Raw genomic sequence first — 23,457 nt, 5'->3', positions numbered from 1 at the left:
GCAGCACGTGGGATTTTAGTTCCCTGACCAGGGCTTGAACCTGCCCCCTGCACTGGAAGTATGGAGTCTCTTACCCACTGGACCACCAGGGAAGTCCCTGATTAACTACTTTTATCATGTCTCCTTTCCTGTTTTTCATTCACAGTTTCTGTTGCACTATATGCAGTTTCTGACAAGCTATGCTACTTCCGTCCTATTTCATTAAATGCAATAATGATACAACTCACTGACTTTAAACCACACCAAGATGTTACAACTGCAATTTGAGAAAACAGACAAGGAATAAATAAGATGTCCCATGAAGAGGAGGAAATTCAGGCCCCCACATGCAAGGAAGCATTTCAAGAGCCCCAAACTCTTAAACATGTTGACACCAAGGCACTCCTGAGGGTTGACACTGAGTCCCTGAGACCTCACCCATGGAGACCAAGTTCCAGAAGTTCTCCAGCATCACTTCATGGTACAGCTTCCTCTGAGCCAAGTCTAGCAGTCCCAGCGCCTCCTTGGTGAAGGTCACAGCCACGTCCTTGAAGGACTGCCTCCTACAACACCAAACACATGTAGCCTCAATCTTATGATCAGTAGAGGGTAGGGGTAGGAAGTCACTGTTTAATGGGTATGGAATTTCACTTTGAGAAGAATGAAAAAGTTCTGGAGATGTGTTCAACAGTGTGAATGTACTTAAAAGTACTAAACCACACGTTTAAAAATGGTTAAAATGGTAAATTTTATGCTATGTATATTTTATCACAATAAAAAATGCACATCAGGAGGTGGATGAATAACTCAATTATGGTATATCCAGGCAATGAAATACAATTAAGCAATAAAAAGGAGCAAACTATTGACCTGTGTTCAAAATGAACAAATGATGCCAGACACAAAAAGAGCACATACTGTGTAATTCTGTTAACATGAAACTCAAGAAATGATGAATCTAGTCTGTAGTGACATAAAGTAAATCAGTTGCTGCCTATAGTCAGGCATGTGGGATAGGGATTAACTGGGGAAGAGGGAAACTTTTTGGTGGTGAAAATGGTCTACATCTAGACTGAGGCAGTGGTCACATGGGTATGTTTATCAGAATTGATCAAATACATTTATTATATGTAAAGTATATGTAACTTTCACCACAAAATGATATAAAAAGACACAATTAACAAAGCAAATAGACAAACCACAGAATGGAAAAAATTACTCCCAAAACGTATATATAACAAAGGACTTGAACTCAGAAAATATAAAGAACTCCTTAATCATAAAAAGTAGAAGCCAAGTTTTTAAATGGGCAAACAACTTCAGCAGGCTTTTCATAAGAGATATGACAGTGGAGAAAACCCACAAAAAAGTATTCAACATCATGAGGGAAAAAGAAATCACAGTCATGGTGAGATGTCATTTCATTCAGTTCAGTTCAGTCACTCAGTCCTGTCCGACTCTTTGTGAGCCCAGGGACTTCAGCACGCCAGGCTTCCCTGTCCATCACCAACATCACTTACTCAAACTCCTGTCCATTGCATTGGTGATGCCATCCAACCATCTCATACTCTGTCATCCCCTTCTCCTCCCACCTTCAATCTTTCCAAGTATCAGGGTCTTTTCCAATGAGTCAGTTCTTTGCATCAGGTGGCCAAAGTATGGGAGTTTCAGCTTCAGGATCAATCCTTCCAATGAATATTCAGGACTGATTTCCTTTAGGATTGACAGGTTGGATCTCCTTGGAGTACAAGGGACTCTCAAGAGTCTTTTCCAACACCACAGTTCAAAAGCATTAATTCTTTGGCGTTCAGCTTTCTTTATAGTCCAACTCTCACATCCATACCAACTCTCACAATCATAGCTTTGACTAGATGGACCTTTGTTGGTAATGTCTCTGCTTTTTAATATGCTGTCTAGGTTGGTCATAGCTTTTCTTCCAAGGAGCAAGCGTCTTTTAATTTCATGGCTGCAGTCACCATCTGCAGTGATTTTGGAGCCCAAGAAAATAAAGTCTGTCACTGTTTCCATTGTTTCCCCATCTATTTGCCATGAAGTGATGGGACCAGATGCCATGATCTTAGTTTTCTGAATGTTGAGTTTTAGGCCAACTTTTTCACTCTCCTCTTTCACGTTCATCAAGAGGCTCTTTAGTTCTTCTTCACTTTCATCCGACTCTTTGTGACTCCATGGACTGTACTGTCCATGGAATTCTCCAAGCCAGAATACTGGAGTGGGTAACCCTTCCCTTCTCCAAGGGATCTTCCCAACCCAGGGATCAAACCCAGGTCTCTCACATTGCAGGCAGATTCTCTTCCAGCTGAGCCACAAGGGAAGCCTGTCATTTCACTAGAATGGCTTAAAGAAACAAGATCCATAATACCAAATGACAGAAAAGAAGAAGGGCACACTGAACATTTCATGCACCCCTGACGTGTTGTCAAATGGTACAAGTATTTTGGAAAAGAGTTTATATTCACTTACTCCACAAATCCCGTCATTCCATTTCTAAATGTTTACCCAAGAGATATGAAAACACATCCCTAAGAAGGTCTGTGAGGCATGATCACAAGAGTAAAACAATGAAAAGCTACAAATAGGGACTTCCCTGGCAGTCCAGTAGTTAAAACTCCATGCTCCCTTGGCAGGAGGCTTGGGTTCAATCCCTGATCAGGGAATTAAGATCCCATATGCCACAAACTATGGCCAAAAAAGAAATTAATTAGTGAAGTAAATAATATACAAATAAATTATGAAAATTTTAAAATAATTACATTAAAGCTACAAACCACTCAAATATCTCTTAAAAGGACAAACTGTGATCTATTCATAAAATGGAATATGATAAAAAGGAATGGATTAGTAACACCTGCAACAATACAGTTGAACCTCAAAAACATTATGCAGGGTCAAAAAGTACAAGAGTACATACAGTATGATTTTGTTAATTATGTTTAATTTGAAAACAAACAAATCTCATCATATGATGACAGATCAGAACAGGAGATGCTTCCCAGGTCAAAGAAACTGACTTGAAAGAGACATGAGAGAACTTTGGGGGTAATGTAAAAGTTTTTATTTCTGTTTTGGATAGTGGCCTAATGCAATTACACAACTTTGAAAACAGGATATACAATTGTCATTGACCCAACACTTCAAAATTTGTGTAGTTTTTGTAAGTAAATTATATTCTATTTTTAAAAGCCCTATGCAAAAGTGTTGAATCAAAACCAAATTTATTCAGAGGTACAACAGTCTGTAGGCTTAACTGTGACTTCTGAATGGTTAAACAAAACACAGAAACCCTTCGGAGGTAATACATTTAAAAATGCTGAATCATCAGTTCAGTTCAGTTCAGTCACTCAGTCGTGTCTGACTCTTTGCGACCCCATGAACTACAGCACGCCACGCCTCCCTGTCCCTCACCAGCTCCGAGAGTCCACCCAAACCCATGTCCATTGAGTCGGTGATGCCATCCAGCCATCTCATCCTCTGTCATCCCCTTCTCCTCCTGCCCTCAATCTTTCCCAGCATCAGGGTCTTTTCCAATGAGTCAGCCCCTCACATCAGGTGGCCAAAGTATTGGAGTTTCAGCTTCAACATCAGTCCTTCCAATGAACACTCAGGACTGATCTCCTTTAGGATGGACTGGTTGGATCTCCTAGGAGTCCAAAGGACTCTCAAGAGTCTTCTCCAAAACCACAGTTCAAAAGCATCAATTCTTCTGCGCTCAGCTTTCTTTATAGTCCAACTCTTACATCCATACATGACTACTGGAAAAACCATAGTCTTGACTAGATGGACCTTTGTTGGCAAAGTAATGTCTCTGCTTTTTAATATGCTGTCTAGGTTGGTCATAACTTTCCTTCCAAGGAGTAAGTGTCTTTTGATTTCAAGGCTGCAGTCACCATCTGCAGTGATTTTGGAGCCCAGAAAAATAAAGTCAGCCACAGTTTCCACTGTTTCCCCATCTATTTGCCATGAAAAACTCAACTGATAATATTAAGTGAGAATATAAAATTGAAAACTGTACCTAGACTATGATTCTAGGTAAACAAAATGTAGCTGACTTACAAGCAGTGTAGTAATTTGAGTTTTTCAAATTTTTTGATATCTGAGTTTCTGTACTATTATTTGTGAAATGAAGATGACAAAAAAAAAAACAAACTAAAAGCAAAAGCAAAAAATATAACCATAAAAAAGCAAGTACCTGGCATACAAGGAATGTTTTCTTCCTTTATCCTTCTCATGGAAGAGAAAAAAGATAACAGAAGAGAAGAAAAAAAGAGAGAAAAAAACAAAACATGATAATAGAGAAAAGACTTGTGATTGTCAAAGGGGAGCCAGGTGGAAGAGGGATACACTGAGAGTTTGGAACTAGCAGATGCAAACTACTATGCATAAGATGGATAAACAACATGGTCCTACTGTATAGCACAGAGAACTATATTCAATACCCTGTGATAAACCATAATGGAAAAGAATTTGAACAAGAATGTGTTTATATGCATAATGCAATCACTCTGCTGTACAGTGAAAATTAACACTGTAAATCAATTATACTTCAATTTTTAAAAATGTGCCTAATCTTTAAGAAAAGAGAATCTTTGAGGAAAGAGATGTAATTTTAAGAGAGAAAACTCAACTCACCTGGAACTTGGTCATGCTCTGCCACCCCTTCTGGGGAAAGTCAAGAGTCCTGGGAAGACACAGTGGCAAAGGAGAAAGAAGCCTTGAGACATAGGTCCAAGCCCAAGTGACTGCTTCGTGTGATTCACCAGCCCCTCTGGCCCTTGGGCAGTGAACAGTCTGCTCAAGTCTAAGCAGCAGAGCTCATACAAGAGTCCCTTGGGGCTCCCGGGGTTCAGGGCCCTCATTCTCATCCTGGGTATTGGGGGAAATGAAAGGCGGTGGGATGTACTGGCTATGAGAGTGGACTCTGGGGCCAACAGGTCCCAGGTTAACCCTGGTACTACTCCTGTGACGTAAGATATTGGTTTTTCTGCCCTCAGTTCCTGACACAGGGCTCCTGAAACCCTCATAATTTCCTGAATGCTAGAAGTGTGTTTTGTTTTGCCTTCATTCCAATAAAGGAGTCTTTTGATAACATCCAAATTTCAGAGACTGTTCAACGCTCTGTCTTAAGAAATTCACCCTTATTTCTGACAAGTCTATAGTTCTGATTGGCTGTGTCACTTAATAGTTTCTGGTCTTGTAATGATATTTCATTGATATCAGCATCTGGTTCTATAAAAGGTATAAATACAGTACTTGAGAATTTTCTTCAAGTAGCCAGAAGAGTCTCAATGGCACATTCCCCTCTGTCATGATGACTGAAGTAAAAAAAAAAAAAATTTTAAAATACAACTGCTAGGTTTCTGTTTCTTTTTTTTCATTTTAAACAAAAGTGCAGTGGTCTGTCTCACTTAAATGAACAATACTGTAGTGGCCACAACAGATCTGAATTTATAAGGGTGCTTTGGGGATTAAGTGAGCAAGTCCAATAGCCCTAAATAGGCAAGTCCATCCAGACAGAAGGTCAACTGTGGTTGCCAGGAGCTGGGAGGGGGCAAGTGAGAGGTGATGGCTCAGGGGCATGGGGTTTCTTCTGGGGGTGATGAAAATATTCTGGAACTAGACGGTGGTGATGTTTGTACAATCCTGTGAATATACTAAAAATCAGTGAGTTGTATATTTTGTAAGAAAAAGTATATGTGAATCTTATATGTGAATTACATCTCAAGTTAAAAAATAGGAGACGAAAGGACTTCCCTGGTGGTCCAGTGGTTAAGACTGTGCTTTCACTGCAGAGGGCATAGGTTCAAACCCTGGTCAGGAAACTATAACCCCACAAGTCACAAGGAGCAGCCTAAAAAATATTTTTTTAATAAAAAAATTTTTTTTAATAGGGGAGAAACAGCCTTGGCTCAGTGCCTGGCACATAACACAAGTCCTCAATAAGTGATGATATGATGATTATTTCCCCCATATAATGGAAGAGAAAGCTGAGGATTCATGCAATTACTTTACTGATAATCACAGAGCTCATGAGACCTGACTGACATGAATCCAACTCTGATTCCAGGGCTGGTCTCCAGGTCTCTAATCACACAAAAGGGTATCCTTGGGGAGAAATGAAAGGGGAGTTGGAGGATATAGACTCTGCACATGGAATCAAAGGGTCTGCACATGGAATCAAAGGATGGCCAAAGACACAATTTCTCAGGCAAGGATTGGGCTGGACCGTCTCAGAGGTTCCTCTGAGCTGTAAAATCCTGAGGCTGTTCCTGATTGGGAGGAGAGAGGATAAACTGCATCTTCCAATTTTTTCCTCTGGGTTTCGGGAACCTCAGTCATCAACCTGGTTCCAACCATCTAGGGTCTATGTGACAGTGGTTAACACGCATATAGACCCCAGATGGGTTGGAACCAGGTTGATGAATGAGATTCCCAACAAAGGTCTGTTTAGTCAAAGCTATGGTTTTTCCAGTAGTCATGTATGGATATGAGAGTTGGATCATAAAGAAGGCTGAGCGCTAAAGAATTGACGCTGTTGAACGGTGGTGTTGGAGAAGACTCTTTTGAGAGTCCCTTGGACTGCAAGGAGATCAAACTAGTCAATCCTAAAGGAAATCAATCCTGAATATTCATTGGAAGGATTGATGCTGAAGCTCCAACCCTTTGGCCACTTGATGCGAAGACCTGGCTCATTAGAAATGACCCTGATGCTGGGAAAGATTGAAGGCAGGAGGAGAAAGGGACAACGGAGGACGAGATGGTTGGATGTCATTACTGACTCAATGGACATGAGTTTGAGCAAACACCAGGAGATGGTGAAGGATGGAGAAGCCTAGCACGCTGCAGTCCATGGGGTCGCAAAGATTCAGACATGACTGAGCAACTTTCACTTCACTTCACATTGAATATAAAGCCTGTAGAAGAGTATCTGGCATTCACTATGTTAACAGATTATTATTACTCATTCATCAACAGGTCTCATCCAACCTCCCATTTATTCTATAAACATTGGAACATTTGTCCTGTAGAAAAAACCTGCTCATGAGTGAAGGAAACTTATTGCCCGCTGGCAGAAATGACGCGGCAAGATAAAATTCCCTCACGTTGGGACAATGTACCAGGATTCCTGGGTCACTCACTCTCTCCTCTCTGTGAGTCCTCTTTGAGAAATCAGGGTCAGGAATGGAAAGATAGGAAGATATGGAAGAATGAAAAGACACAGTTGTGTGTCAGGCCCAGGATAACTTACAGCGGACATCCCCAGGCATCGGCTAAGGGCGAGACTCCCTTCTTTCTTTAAAAAAGGTCGGGGCTGTGGATGTCAAAGGAATCCACGGAAAACCCCTCTTTCTGCAGAGGTTAGAGAAGAGCCAGTGGCTCTGCAGCTGGAGCTCAGAACACCCGGGGCTCACACAGGCTTTCAAGGACTGAAAGCATCGGGGAAAGAAGAAACTGGACCATCGACCGCTTTTAGCAGCTGCCAGCGATCGGTTCTAAGCAGTTTCACACTTGTTTCACGTCAATCTCACCACATGCCTACTACGGAGGTACCACTACTAACTCCTCTTTACCGAAGTGAATTGGAGCAATCTGATAATTCTACTAAGAGTATATCCCTAAGAGATGGCAGAGCGTGCATAACGTAGGAGAGGCGAGGAAAACCGAGGGGCCGAGACTCTCAAACTCGGGGAGCGCTACCCCGCCTCGCCCCCAACCAGGGGACCCGAGAACCTCGCCAAACGCCAGACACAAAAACCGTCATCCCTGCCCTCCATTGCTTGTTTCCCGAGGGTAAGGGCGAGGGTGACAGCTGCATACTCCACATCCAGACAGGATCAGAAGAGACCCAAATTTCTAGGTACTGACTCACCTCTCAGAAGATACTGAAGCCTCTCACTCCTATAGCGGAAGTGCCCGGACTGCACACTGCTCTCGGACTACACTTCCCAGAATCCCCCACCAGAACAAGGGCTACGGCCCCTCACCCTCGGGGACGGAAGTGGCGCTGTACCCGGCGCACTGGACTACACTTCCCAGAATCCTCGGCAAAAGTAGTGAAACTTTAAAAAATAAAGCTCGTTCAGTTCACCGAGGTGCTGTTTTAGTTTAATCTTTCTTTTCCTTCCTGTCTTCTGGAGGGTTTTGGGTGTTGTTGTTTTCATTACATTACTAATAAGTGTGACTGAAAAGTAAATGTGGCAGCACGAGAAAGGAAGGGCGGGGAGAATCCCAAACTTGGCTTATTGCTTTTACTTGTACCTGGATGCATTTAGACCACTGACAATGTTTACTTGGCATGACCTAGTCATTCCAATATGTTAAAGACTCACCAGAAGGAAAAGTAACCTTTGATCAAGCCACAAAACAAATCACAAAAGTTTCCCACTTTTGTTGGTTTTAATTGCTCCTTTTGAAAGCTGGAGTTTCTAGCAAATGAAAGAAGATGCGTTAGCAAGAAGGGAAGGAAATAAGAAAGAAAAGAAAAAGAACGGCCTAGAATACAGGCATACCTCAGTGATATTTTAGGTTAGATTCCAGACCACTGCAATAGAGCAAATTATGAAATAATGTGAGCCCCATGAATGTTCTAGTTTCCCAGTGCATATGTTAAGATTACACTGTAGTAGTCAAGGTATACGATTACATATTAAAAAATAATGTATGTACCTTAATTTTAAAATGCTGTTGGAAAAATGGTACCAGAAGACTTGCTTGACACAGGTTTGCCACAAACCTTCAATTTGTAAAATCACTGTAACAAATAAAACCATCATAAATACTACAGAATTTTTTTTCTTCAGGTTGGTCTAAATCATTGAGCCATGATGATTATTCAAAAAGTTGGTGTGAAAGTGGGGTATCCTGCTCAGATAACCGTAACAAATTCAACTCCTTTTTTTCAACTTTACGAGGTATAATTGATAGGGAAAATTTAATATATGTGATGAATTGATATATACTGTGAAAGGATTCCCACAAATGAATTACTTAACACATCATCACATAGCTAACTCTTTTGTGGGGCAGAAAGGGAGACCCTTTAATATCTATTCTTAGCAAATTTCAACTATACAATACTGCATTATCAACTATAGTCACCAAGCTATAGATTAGATCCTTGGATCTTACTCATCTTAAAGCTGAAAGTTTGTACCCTTTTTATAACCTCTCCCCATTCCCAGACAGCCACCACCGTTATTACACTCACTGTCTCTAGGAAGTTTGACACTTTTTCCCCTTTAGATTCCACATGTAAGATAAAATGATACCATGCAGTGTCTTTCTGTCTTGTTTCATTTAGTTTATGTCCTACAGTTTCATTCATGTTGTCACAAATATTTCTCCATATTTTTCCTGTGAACCAATGGTTAGAATGGTTTGATTCCAGTTTTTTTGTTTTTTTAAGAAACAATACTTCATGGGGGTTCTGTTTGTACCTCCTACTATCCTAACTGGAAGCTTCCAAGACACCCTTAAAAAGAACAAGATGAGAAAATGTCTTCTACCAAATACCAAGACTCATTGCAAAGCTATGCTGAAGTAGTGTGGTATTAGTAAAATTATTGAAAAGTAGACCAATCAAAGGGAATTGAGAGTCAAGACATCTATCTAATCATATTTAAATCACTGATTTTCTTCAAAAGTGGCACTACAAAATAGTGGGGAATAAGGGAAATTTTCAGTAACTGGTATAGCAACAACTGAATATTCAAATGGTGAATAATTAAATTATATGGGAGGCAATATAGACCTTTCTTTAAAGATTCCGTAAGTTGATTTTAGTTGTCACCTATCAAAAAATAAATAAAAAGGAGAGGGAGGGAGAAAAGGGAAAGAGAGAACTGATAAATTTGAATAAGGTCTGGACGTTAGACAATGTTATATATCAATATTCAATTTTCCTGAGTGCTATACTTGTAGATATGGAAGTAAATTTCCTTGTTCTTACAATATATCAATATGTCTAAATACTTAAGTATTTAGATGCAAAGGGTAAAAGGACTGGAACATACTCATGGTTAAGAAAAAGTATATGTCAATGTAATATTACTCAACCATAAAAAGGAATGCATTTGTCAGTTCTAATGAGGTGGAAGAACCTAGAGCCTATTAAATACAGTGAAGTAAGTCAGAAAGAGAAAGAGAAATATCATCTAGTAACACATGTATATGGAATCGAGAAAGATGGCACTGATGAACCAATCTGAAAGGCAGCAGTGGAGATGCAGACACAGAGAACAGACTTGTGGACACAGTGTGGGAAGAAGGTGGGAAAAACCGAGAGTAGCACTGAAACACGTGCATGACCAGGTGTAAAATTAGACAGCCAGTGGAAATTTGCTATATGACACAGGAGCTCAAATCCAAGTTCCACTGACAACCTAGAGGGGTGGGATGGGGTTGGAGGTGGGAGGGAGGGTCAAGAGGGAGGGCACATGTGTATACCCATAGCTGATTCATGCTGACATATGGCAGAAACCAACACAATATTGTAAAGCAGTTATCCTCCAATTAAAAATGGTTTTAAAAAGTATGTGTCAATATGTGTGCACATACAGACACATTCACATACGTTAAGAGAATATGTTTCAATTATGTTAACTGGTGAATCTGAGTAAAGGGTACATGAAAGATTTCAGAGAGTTTTCACAATTTCTGGCATGTGTTACATTATTTCAAAACAAGAAGTTTAAAGAAACATAAAAAATTTACATGAATCAAAATTCCATCATTCAGAGATCAGTAAAAATAAATACCTACCTTTTCTTTTTAATGAGATCACCCAAAAATCCCATGCTTTGTTTCTCCAGGTGAATGTTTTCTGGATATCCTCCAACATCCGTTAACAATTTGCACTAGATAAATAAATCATAAAATACTTTGGCAACCCAACTGATTATTTCTATGTTTGCTATTATAAACAATGATGCAATGAACATTCCTTCATATACATCTGTGACAGATACATGTTTTAATTCATATTATCATATAAAATAAAGTCATCATATTATGAATTTTTGGCTATATGAAACTTTTAGTATTTTATTCATTTTCATAGTTTTACAGTATTAGTAAAAATAATGGCCATTATAAATAAGTATAAAATGGAAGTTGATGAAAAAATAACCCCAAGTCTTCCTTGACTCACACCCTCCCACCAAAAAACTAGCTAGTATATGGCAAATATCCTTTTCACGCATTATCTTTAGGCATATATTCACTTTGTAGTGGTGGATGGTTTAGTCGCTAAGTCGTGTCTGACTCTTGTGATCCCACGGACTGTAGCCTGCCAGGCTCCTCTGTCCATGGGGTTTTCCAGGCAAGATTAGTGGAGTGGGTCGCCATTTCCTTCTCCAGTAATCACTCTGAGAGGTCATTTAAATCAAGTGAATCTTACCAAGAGGGTTACAACCTACTTTTTCCCTGTTAATATCTATGGTTCTATGTTACCAACCATTTTAATGGACTTGCTAGAAAGAGCCACCTGAAGGAATCCCTTTCCATCTCAATATTTTATAGCAGTGGACCCCAAGCTTATTGGCACCAGGGACTGGTTCTGTGGAAGACAATTTTTCAAAGGACCAGAGGTAGGGGGAATGGTTTGGGGATGATACAAGCACATCCTTAGCTCCACCTTAGATCATCAGGCATTAGATCTTAGATGTTGGGGACCCCTGATTTATAGTTATCACCAGCATGGACTGTCCAAAACCCTGAATGTGTGTATCCTGACTGAAGCCGTCAACACGTTTCTCATTTTTAAAGATTCTTGCCAGTGTGGACTTTCTGATGGTATGTCAGCCGTGAACGGTGACTGAAGTCCTTACCGCACATGTTGCACTTGTAGGGTTTTTCTCCTGTGTGGACCCTCTGGTGGGCTTGAAGCCGAGAACTCTGACTGAAGCCCTTCCCACACTCCTCGCATTTAAACAGTTTCTCCCGGGTGTGGACACTCAGGTGGACTCGAAGGTTGGAGGGGAGGCTGAAGGCCTTCCCACACTCCTCACACTTGTGGGGTTTCTCTCCTGTGTGGACCCTCTGGTGGTGGCGAAGGTTCAGGCTCCGCCCGAAGCCTTTCCCACACTCCTCACACTTGTAAGGCTTTTCGCCGGTGTGGCCCCTCTGGTGGTAAATAAACTGGGAACTGTATCGGAAGCCCTTCCCACACACGTCACATTTGTAGGGCTTCTCCCCGGTGTGGACCCTCTGATGGGACTGAAGACCCGAGGACTGGCTGAAGCCCTTCCCGCAGACACCACACTTGTAGGGTTTCTCGCCCGTGTGGACCCGCTGATGGACCCGGAAGTCTATGGCCTGACTGAAGCTCTTGTCACACGCCTCACATTTGTAGGGCTTCTCTCCGGAGTGGACTCGCTGATGGGCATGAAGGTTGGACCTCCAGCTGAAGCCCTTGCCGCACGCCTCGCAGGTGTAGGGTTTCTCTCCGGTGTGAATGACCTGGTGCAGCTTCAGGTTGGAACTGTAACTGAAGTCCTTGCCGCACACGTCGCACCTGTAGGGCTTCTCCCCGGTGTGGACTCGCTGGTGAGTCTGGAGCTTGGACGACTGGCTGAAGCCCTTCCCGCAGGTCTCGCACTTGAACCGCTTCTCCCCGGTGTGGACGTTCTGGTGGACTTGGAGATTTGAAGCCTGACTGAAGCCCTTCCCGCACTCCTTGCAGGTGTAGGGCTTCTCCCCTGTATGGACGCGGAAATGGATGTGGAGGTCCGTGTTGCGGGTGAAGCCTTTGCCGCAGGCCTCGCACCGGTAGGGCTTCTCGCCGGTGTGGACCCGCCGGTGGCAAATCAGAGGCGAGTTGTGACTGAACCCCTTGCCGCAGACGTCGCACTTGTAGGGCTTCTCCCCGGTGTGGACCCTCTGGTGTATGTGGTAATGGGCGGCCTGCGTGAAGCCCTTCCCGCACTCCTCACACTTGTAGGGTTTTTCGCCCCTGTGGACCCGCTGGTGAACACGGAGGTTGACGCTCCAGCCAAAGCCCTTCCCGCACTCTTCACACTTGTAGGGCTTCTCTTCCGTGTGGACCCTCTGATGGCACTGAAAATTGGAACTCTGGCTGAAGCATTTACCGCACTCCTCGCATCTGTAAGGTTTCTCCCCTGTGTGCGTCCGGTAATGGATGATGAGGCCTGTGCTGCTGCCAAAGGCCTTGCCACAACTGTCACACCTGTAGGACTTCTCTCCTGCAGGGTTAGAGTGATGGGGGTGAAAGGAGTTCTGATAAAAACCATTGCTGGACTCAGGACATTTATTGACAGTCCCTCCTGGGTGAATTCTCTGATGAGTCTGCAGATGGGAGCATTTTTCTCCAGGGTCAACCTTCTGATGAACTGGGAGCACCGCGCCATGACTGAAGCTCTCCCCACATACTCTACAGGGACGCAGTCTCTCTCCTTTGCAGGGTGTCTGTTCTGCGTCAGTTTTACCAGGATCGCTCAGTGGTGAATTCTTTGTGAAGCCTTCACATACATGCAGGTGATTTTTCACGTTCATCTGTTTACCTCTGCTCGGATTCTCTGACTCGCTCAGACACCTACTCCCACAGGAAGCCTGGGCTCTCGGAATCAACAACTCCTGATTCTCCAGGCAACCGAAGTGATCTCCTTTATGATTCATTATATGGTTCTCATCTTCAGAAACTTGAAGAGAATCACCTTGCAGGAACCAGGAATTCTTCCTTTGCAGAGTTAAATCACTTGTGGACTGTTTCCAGATTTGCCAGCAGGACAGCTCTTCACACGAGAGGTATTTCAACATGACTTTCCCAAGAGTCTCCATCTCATTTGGGTTCTTGTTGCCTAAAGAAAAGGAGATATTCAGAGATGAGGACAAGTAAATGCTTTGTTCAGAAATATTGGGATTTCACACCTGGGCCATGGGATGAGGCCTTGATAATCCAGGGCAAGGGTCATGTCTATACCACACCGTTTATCCTTTTGTTATTCTTTCTGAAGAATGGGGTCAGCAGACTCTTATGGAAACGTGACCCATTTAGAACTGTATGTCTAACAGTTTAATAGGAGGGTGGTAGATTTGAAACCAGATGGCTGCAGGACAACTAAGACAACCCACACTTCAGACAAAAGCAACATCAATTAAAAGTCCCCTCGTCTTTTCTGTAGCAGCCTTATGACAAGTGGGCTTCTACTCAGTTAGGTTACAAAAGCTCAGAGTCCAGGCACAGAACAGTATTTTAGGTCCTGGTAGAAACAATCTTCCAAGAGCAAATCTGGGAAGCAGTTGGGATAATAGCATTCATTGTTTTAAACCTGGGAGTGATTCAGGTCTCTGTGAAAAAAAGCAGGAAAAGGGAAAACTAACCTTGGACAGCTGAGAAAGAACTTGGGTGGGGGAAAGAAAGAGAGCGGAGTGCAGACTCTCAAAGGCAACCCCGAATGGGAGGAGAGGGGGTGTTCTATTCCGCTTAAGAGTGTTTTGTGCAGGAAGCCGTGAAGCTTGCCTTTTCTCTTATTCCCTTTGGGTTCTCTGCTTGCATGTCACTCTGTTGGATGAGGCCTTCTTATCAACCAATGTAAAAATAATTCCTCCCCACTCCCCACTCTTTCCATTCTTCCCATCTGCCTTACACGCTTTATGTTCCCCCACAGCACTTACTGGATTTACTAATACTCCCTAGTTTTTTCTTCCCTCTTAGACCCACTAGAATAACCGTCACAAGGAAAACATGCACTTCAAATTGCTGACATGTTTTAGAGAACTGTGAAACCAATTCCATACCTTGTGACGTTGGGGAAAAAGAAAAGATTAAAAACATGATAAATGTATCAAAAGCAGTAAGGGTACCACTACATGAAACGCTGTTTCAGCTGCAGACATACACATAAACATGCACATGCATTATATTCATGCTGGGTCGGGATGTAAAATACTTCTTATTGAGGATCACAGTTAAAAATGTATGGAAGGGGCTCCCCTGGTGGTCCAGTGATCAGGAATCCACTTGCCAATGCAGGGGACACGGGTGCCATCCCTGGTCTGGGAAGACTCCACGGGGCAATGAAACTCATGCACCGCAACTACTGAGCTTGTACTCCAGAGTCCATGAGCGTAATTACTAAAGCCTGCAGACCTAGAGCCTGTGTGCCACGAGAGCAGCCACCACGATGAAAAGCCCACACACCACAACTAGAGAGCAGCTGCCACTTGCCACAATTAGAGAAAGCCAACGCAACAACAAAGACCCAGCACAATCAAAAATTAATTAATTAATTTTTTAAAATGTATGGAAGCCGCTGGCTTAAAATGTTTAAGGGGGTGTCAAGTCCTGAATGATTATTTCCTTAAATGGAAACTTACAGTCAAATATAAACTAAACAAGTCCCAACAGGTATGTGCACGTTTCTGGGTATGACAGGCTTGCTAACTGAATGTCCTTAAGATGCCCATGCCCTAATCCCTGGAGCCTGCAGATATGTTAATGGACACAGCCACAAGGACTTTGGGTTTGATTGAATGAAGCATCCTGAGATGGGGAGACTATCCTGGATTCTCCAGGTGAGCCCAGAGTAATGACAAGGGTCCTTGTAAGAGGGAGACAGGAAAGAACTCTCCCAGGGTTCCCTACACATCTCCCTCCAGTACCAGTCTGTATCCTTTTTGCTATAATAAAATTGTAATTGTACGCAGAGAGCTTTCCTGCGCTTGTCCTGAGTCGTCCTAGCAAATTATTGTAGAAACACTTGAATTTGTAGCCAGTTGGTCAGAAGTGAGGCCCTGGGAACCCCAAGCTGGTGTCTGAAGTCCTGGGGGGCAGTGCCCTTAGCCTGTGAATTTTGGGTGCTCGGTATGAGAACTCATTGCAACATGTAGAAGGCTTCTCATGTTACCTGTGATAGCCTATCATGACACTAAGATGCAAACTATACTGGAAAATCTATTTAGATTTTCTGTAAAACGTCTGTAATTTTCTTTCCTAGGATGTGAATTACACTGGAAAATCTATTTAGGAATTCTGTCATTTTCTGTCCTAATCAGAACTCCTTCATATCCATGGGTTATGCCAATGCCCTTAGACTTCTGGAAATATCCAGTTTGAAACAATTACCATATATGTCATATAACTGCTTGGGTAGTGGCTATTTAGAAGTTCAGTGGGAAGTTGGCTTGGAGGGATGAGGCAGTTCCTGTTCATAAGCAGCCAACTTGAAATTGCTACATGAGAAGTGATGAACTAGAATGCCTGGCATCCTGGTGTGGCTAGTGTTTGATAATTTAGTGATACATTCTGATAACTGTGAACAGCTTTTATCTTATAAGGTTACTGAGTATGTACTGTTACATATTGAAGGATGTTAAGAAATTAGAATTACATTAGAGGTTCATGGGGGACAATTTTCCAAAATGATCCATTAAATCCTGAAACATGTGGATGATGGAAGAGGTCCAAAAAAAAAAAAAAAAAACCTACCAAAGAAAGTTTGAGAAAGGTGGGGGCAGAAAATGCTACCAGATTTCTTAAGAGAAAGACTTGGTCTATGGCACAAAGCTGAAGTGTGACAATATGGAGGCTTATGATTCCGGAGGTCCAGTGTGCAATGTAAAAACACTGTAATTTAACTATACTTCAATCTAAAAAAAAGAAAAACAAAACTCTTTCCAGTGAAGCAAGTATGTAACATTCCTGAATGCATCAAATGTGAAGCAACATGTAGACCTGAGAAGGGAGATGGACAAATGAAGGCAGATCGGTGACGCTCAGAATGCAGGGCCTCATCCATCATGTCTGCAGATAAGCTTCTCTGCTTCATTTTTCAGGCAGAGGGGGAGTATATACACTTACATTCCCTATGAATATCTAATATGCTTAAATGGGTAGGAATGAGGAATATTCAAATTAAAGAGAAAGGAAAGAAGAGGCGGGAAAGGAAAAGGCGGTTAGAAAGTGAAGTGAACAAAGCAAATCTGAGCGAGGGCAGGAGAACCGAGGGCCATGGAGAGGCTGGGGATCTGGAGGATGAAGCGCACTTCATGGATGAGGAAGGCTGGGGTCACAGGTCAGGAGGAACTGTGAGGAGAGCTTCCTCACCCCTGCTCCAAACAATAGTAAGTTTTAGAGTAATTTCTTCACCCAAGAAGTATGTACTGGGCACCTATCACGCAGTAGGGCCATCAGAGGCTTTGAACAGAGACAGCAAATACAACTGCCCAAATTCTTACTTTCACAGGGAGACAGATGATGAACAAGGAAATAAAGACAGATTACTGGGTCAGAAGGTGATCAGTGCTTAGACACAAATTAATACAGGGTGAAGGCATGGAGAATGGGGAGAGGATGGGACAGTAAATCGGGCAGACACAGAAGGGCTGTCAGATGAGATGAGATCTGAGCAAAGACCTGAGTGAGTAAGGGAGTGGCTGGGGGCCTGGACACCGAGGCAGAGAGCAAGTCGAAGGCCAGGAAACAGAAGAGAATACTCCAAAAGGGCCAGGATGGCAGGGATCATGTAAGCAAGGGTAAAAGGCCGGGTGATCAAAGAGGAACTTGGTGAGGAGGCCAGATCAGGTAGGGCCCTGCAGTCCACTGGAAGGTCTTGGAATGAGAAGGGAGGCCTTGGAAGGGTTTCGAGCAGAGGAATGGCATAGTCTTACCTGCTTTGTAAAGAACCAGTCTGGCTACCATGTGAGATTACAGGAGTGTAAGGGTGGAAGTGTGGAGATGAGTGTGGAGGCTGCTGTCACAGGCAAGAGGTGATGGCATGGATGTGGAGAGAAGCAGATTAACTAATACCTGAAGTAACAGCTGAGTGGATCTCACTGGAATGCCCATTTCTTTGGGTTTCCCTCTCCACTGTCCACAGTTTTTCTTCTGTCTCCAACTGGGATACCATATCTGCTTTGAAGGGAAGATGTCCTAGGAAAAGCCAGATTTATATATTTAAGGTGAACACACAGCTAAAAGAGATCTTTGTCCAAATTCTATAACCCTTGAGTGATATTTCAAAAACTTCTTGATCACAAACTGTAATAAGAAATGAATTTAGGGAGCTACACTCAATGTTTTGTAATAACCTACAAGGGAAAAGAAACTGAAAAAGAATATGTATATACAACTGCATCACTTTGCTATACACCTGAAAATAACACAACACTGTATTAATGTATCAACTATACTTCAATTTAAAAGAAAAAAGAAAAAGAAATGTTGTAATCTAATTCACGACTATATATAGATAAAATCAGATTTGGCCAATGTCTGTTTTTATCATATTTCCCACACTGTCACACTACTTAATGCAAACGGTCATGGGTTTTGCTGCAATGTGAGTGGGTCTTGATAAGGAACTCTGACAGTTTCTATTCTTATTCTATTTTATTGAAAAAAAAAAAAAATCCCAGTACAATGACCTAAGGTGCCTCCATGATCCACCAAAATATTTGACAAAGTATAGAAGCTAAGCTGCGCATTTCTAGTTCATCTAAAACAGGGTTTTTCAACTGAGGCACTACTGATATTCTGGACTGGCTATTCTGTGTGGTGGGGGTTGTGTTGTGCATTGGAGGAGGTTTAACCACATCGCCAGCCACCAGATGCCAGTACCACCCCTCCCTCAGCTGTGACAATCAAAACTATCTCCAGACATCACTAAACATTCCCAGGGATGCAAAATCACCCCTGAACAGAATTCTGCCCAAGTAGACAGGGACCAGAGAAACCTGTGAGTTAGAAACATCTCTGTCTTCCAGGTCAGGGAACCATTTCAAAAGGTCCAAAGTGGACAAAGAAATGACAATCCACTCCAGAATTCTTGCCTGGGAAATGCCATGGACAGAGGAGCCTGGGGGCTATAGTTTGTGGGGGTCACAAAAGAGCTGGACACGACTTAGCAACTAAACCACAACAACAAAATAGTAACTATAAAATTAACCTTCAGTTTAAAAAAAAAAAATGGCTAAAAGGTCCAACCCTTCAAACAAAGAAGGATAAGAGACTCTCATGGGGGATGAGGTTCAGGGTCAGAGGGCGCCCGTCCTCACCAACTGAGACCAAGTTCCGGAAGTTCTCCACCATCACATCCTGGTACAGCTTCCTCTGGGCCGAGTCCAGCAATCCCAGCTCTTCCTCAGTGAAGACCACAGCCACATCCTTGAAGGTCACGGCCTCCTACAACATCAAACACGTGTCAACTCAATCTTACAACCTCCACCAGAAGGACAGGCATCAAGCAGGATAAAGAAGATGAACCCCAAAAACGGTTACTGATTTGGAGCGACTCCAGGCAGTTTTCAGTCCCAACACTTGTCTCTCTCTCTCAGTCACAATGCTGTCACCTCCCTACCGCCCCACTCCATCACTGTTTTTAATGTCTGCAAAGTTCACAGGCCTTCAGCAACCCTCCAGGACAGGTACACAGCTTCTGGTCTGTGCTTTAAAGGCATGAGCCACGTCCAGAAACTGCTGCACGCACAGCTGGTGAAGGCATAGGCTAAGTTCACACTTCAAGGCTTTAATTACAGGACACTGGGCAAATTCCCTCACCTCTCACTATCTTAATTTCCTCTCTATAATCGTATCTAAATCACAAGGTGTTTGAAAGGATCACATTAGTGAATACATGTAAATCACTTACACTGGTGCCTGGAACATAATAAGTGCTCAATAAATTTGAACAAGCAGTTTTATTATAATCTCTTTCATTTCATTTTGTGACCGTACAGTACAGTATTCCTCAGAACTGGTGATTTAGCTTTAATCAATTCAAATAAAGTACAATTAGTTACAGATATTTACTTATCATCAATGCTGTAAAGATCCTTTTTCAGAGACCTTAGCCAAGAAGTAGCAATTGCAAAGTCAAAGAATATGCACTTTAAAATATTTGAAAGTGTAATGGCAGGTTTCCCTTTTCTCAAAAGGTTTTCCCGATTCACCTTTCACATGAAGGAGTACAAATGTTTCTGAATCTCTAGACAGGTTAATTAGGACCTAAAGCCTTGTTGGGAAAGATTGAAGGCAGGAGGAGAAGGGGACAAGAGGAGGAGAACAGGACGACAGAGGATGAGATGGTTGGATGGCATCACCAACTCAATGGCCATGAGTTTGTGTAAACTCCGGGAGTTGGTGATGGACAGGGAGGCCTGGTGTGCTGCGGTTCATGGGGTCGCAAAGAGTTGGACACGACTGACTGAGGGACTGAACTGAACTGAAAGTCTTAAAAAACGAAACAAAAAAAATTCAAGAATCTAAGTGAAATAAATAAATAGAAAGATTTATTAACGTTTTCACACATTTAGTTATTATCTTCATTATTTTCTTCATAAATCTACTTTCCTTTTTTTTGACATGTCTATTAATTTCTTTTGCTCATATTCCAATTGGGTCTTAGTTTGTCTTGCTAATTTTGATAAGAATTAGAGATATTAAATCTTTATCTAATGTTTACACGTACACGTCACTGGACTTCCCTGGTGGTCCAGTGGTTAAGAATCTGCCTCCCAATGCAGGGCACAGGGGTTCAACCCCTGGTCTGGGAAGATTCTATATGCCATGGGGCAACTAAGCCCACACACTACAAGCAGAGAGGAGCCCCCTCTTGCCACAACTAGAGAAAGCCAGTGTGTAGCAACAAAGACCTAGCACAGCCAATAAATCAATAACATACTAAAATTCTAAACAAATAAATAAGTATATCCCATCGGTTCTAATATTGCAAATATATCGTTGTGAATGCCTATGAAAAAGGAAAATGAGAAAGTGAAAACAGCTAGTTTGTATTGTAAGCAGGGTAGCAGTATAAATTATGTTTGTCTATTTTAAGTTTCCCTAATGTTTTCAAAGATTGCTTTGTGAAACAAAGATGATAAAACAAACAAAACACACAGCCTAGCACACAACATGCACTCAAGATGTGTTGTGTTCATTAAGCTTTCCAAGGAAGATTAGGGACAAAGATGTCCCTAATCTCTGAGAAATAAAATCCTTAGAAGACAGAAAGCAATGCCTTACTTACCTGAGACTCGGTCATTTTCTCATGTTCCTTCTGGGGAAAGTCAGAGTCCTGAGAAGGCACAACTGGGGAAGGACAAAGAAGCCATGAGATGCAGGCCACGGCTTTCATGACCCCATGTGGATCTTTGCAGAAACTATGCACAAACACACATGCTCCAAGGCAGATACGCCCCCATAGCTTGGTAAGCAGAGCTTGGAGTAGACTGCAGTTACTAACAAGACTGTCAGCGAGCAGCCACTGGACAAAGAACAACCTGCATGACCAAACACAGTATCCCTACTGTGAAGATTTCTGATCCTACTGTACACAAAACAAAAAGACAACCTATGGAATGGGAGGAAATGTCTGTAAATGATGTGAACAATGAGGAATTAATTTCCAAAATATACAAACAGCTTATACAGCTTAATATCAAAAATGCAAACAACAGGGGGACTTCCCTGGAGGTCCAGTGATTAGGATTCCAGGCTCTCACTGCCATGGCCCAGGTTCAATCCCTGGTTGGGAAACCAAGATCCCTGCAAGCTGTGACATACAGCCCAAAATACAAAATAAAATAAAAATAAATTTCAAAAAAAGCAAACAACCCAATCAAAAAATGGTCTGAAGACCTAAGTAGACATCTCCAAAGAAGACACACAGGTGGCCAAAAGGCACATGTTAAGATGCTCATCATCACTAATTATTAGAGAAATGCAAATCAAAACTACAATGAGGTACCACCTCACACTGGTCAGAATGTCCATCATTAAAAAGTCTACAAATAATAAATGCTGGAGAGGGTGCAGAAAAAAGGAAACCCACTTACACTACTGGTGGCAAAGGACACTAGTGAAGCCACTATGGAAAACAGTACGCAGATTTCTCAAAAAACTAAAAGCAGAGTTGCCACATAACCCAGCAATTCCACTCCTGGGCATACACTCAGATAAAATTATAATTCGAAAAGATACATGCACCCCAATGTTCACAGCAGAACTATGCACAACAGCCAAGACATGGAAACAACCTAAACATCCACTGACAGATGAATGGACAAATTACATGTGGTGTACACATATGCAAAGCAATATTACTCGGCCATTAAAAAGAACAAAATAATGCCATTTGCAGCAACGTGGATGCTCCTAGAGATTATTATACTAAACGACGCCAAAAAGAAAAAGGCAAATACGACATGACACTACTTATATGTGGAATCTAAAGTATAACACACATCCATGAAACAGAAACAGACTCACAGATATAAAGAACAAACTGTTGTTGGGGGTGGGGGAATTGGAGGAGGGGAGGACTGGGAGTTTGGGATTAGTAGATGCAAACTATTATGTACAGAATAAGCAAGATCCTACTGTGTAGCACTGGGAACTGTATTCAATATTTGGTAATAATCATAATAAAAAGAATATAACCGAGTCACTTTGCTATACAGCAGAAATTAACACAACCTTGTAAATCAACTATACTTCAAAAATATTTTTTAATATTTAAAACCTAAAGTAAATTAAATGTTTTATATCGTTATAATATTTATTTCAAAAACAGATGTATTTATGGTAGAAATACACACGTACATATTAACAAGCATATTAAACATTCTCAGATGTATTCAATAGATAACTGAACGTTTTCCTAGTGGTAAGGAAACCTGATTAACTGAAAACAGATGACCGACCAAGAAAGACCTTTCATTAGTAAGTACCTGCAGCTATGCTCTGGGGAGCCAGGAAGTCCTCGCTTTCCCCCCTTTCCGGATTCAGGACGGGCGACGAAAACGATGCGGTGGGACAGAATGACTCTGTCCGTCTCACGTTTCCTGTATAAACTGCAGCGGACATTCCGAGGCACTAGCGCGGGGTGACTCAGTGCTTCCTACAGAAACAGATCAGTCAAAGCTCGGAAGGAGCTGTCTCCGGACAGAAAGGCCACGCCATCGCTCCTGGGTGTCTTCCCTGGGGAATCCAGTCAAAACGGTGCTCCTGGGAAAATGAACTGCATCAATAGCAAAAGGCAACCCGTTAGGTGCCGCCAGTATTCGAAGCTACTGACACGTGTGACTTCACGTGAATCTAATCACAACCCTAACCAGTAGTGACCATATCTCTCGCAATCTTACAGAGGATAAAAGTAGGGGCACTCATAATCAACAGCTCGCCATATATCGTAAGGATAGAAGTAGCACCGCTGCTTGGCAAGCCAGGGAGGACAGCAGAGGGATTCCACACTTCTGCTCTCCGCTTCTTGGCTTCCGCCGGCGGCCAAGATCTCTCCATACTAAGACAGACGGCCAGGTAGTGACTCGTGCCACGCTCAAGCCAGAAAAGCTCGGAGGGGTCGAGGGGCGCAGGGATAACTCACCTCCCAAACCGAAAGAAATGGTGGCAGCCGCGCTTTCCCGGAGCGGAAGAGCCTCTGACTACACAGAGCTCGGGAACTACACTTCCCAAAAGCCCTGAAGAACAGGAGCAGCAACCCC

The 23,457-nt window shown here is 42.4% G+C and overlaps 2 protein-coding genes across 6 annotated transcripts in view; both read right to left on the bottom strand.

Moving 5' to 3' along the window:
- Window positions 1-8,263, bottom strand: part of ZNF233 (zinc finger protein 233) — a 13,865-nt gene extending 5,602 nt beyond the window's left edge. The window contains 3 exon segments of the mRNA XM_043437120.1: window positions 418-542; window positions 7,865-7,877; window positions 8,254-8,263. Coding sequence (XP_043293055.1) covers window positions 418-542; window positions 7,865-7,877; window positions 8,254-8,263 — 148 coding nt within the window.
- LOC122420281 (zinc finger protein 227) lies at window positions 3,953-23,457 on the bottom strand. Of its 5 annotated transcripts, XM_043435263.1 has the most exons (8): window positions 23,340-23,457; window positions 22,684-22,973; window positions 20,982-21,043; window positions 19,009-19,135; window positions 17,762-17,884; window positions 11,823-13,811; window positions 10,756-10,850; window positions 3,953-4,675 (listed from the first exon to the last, which is right to left on the bottom strand). In XM_043435263.1, the coding sequence occupies exons 2-7, from the start codon at window positions 22,817-22,819 to the stop codon at window positions 10,774-10,776; spliced, it is 2,514 nt and encodes an 837-aa protein (XP_043291198.1). In that variant the 5' UTR covers window positions 22,820-22,973; window positions 23,340-23,457; the 3' UTR covers window positions 3,953-4,675; window positions 10,756-10,773. The 5 variants fall into 5 exon arrangements, with proteins under 5 accessions (XP_043291198.1, XP_043291197.1, XP_043291196.1 ...); XM_043435262.1 differs by lacking the exon at window positions 3,953-4,675 and having other exon boundaries at window positions 10,200-10,850; XM_043435261.1 differs by lacking the exon at window positions 3,953-4,675 and having other exon boundaries at window positions 22,684-22,960; window positions 23,340-23,449.

The sequence above is a fragment of the Cervus canadensis genome, chromosome 18 (genome assembly GCF_019320065.1).
Source record: "Cervus canadensis isolate Bull #8, Minnesota chromosome 18, ASM1932006v1, whole genome shotgun sequence".
NCBI classification, from domain to species: domain Eukaryota; kingdom Metazoa; phylum Chordata; class Mammalia; order Artiodactyla; family Cervidae; genus Cervus; species Cervus canadensis.
Note: the sequence above shows the minus strand (reverse complement) of the source record. Positions and strands in the feature narration are given on the sequence as shown.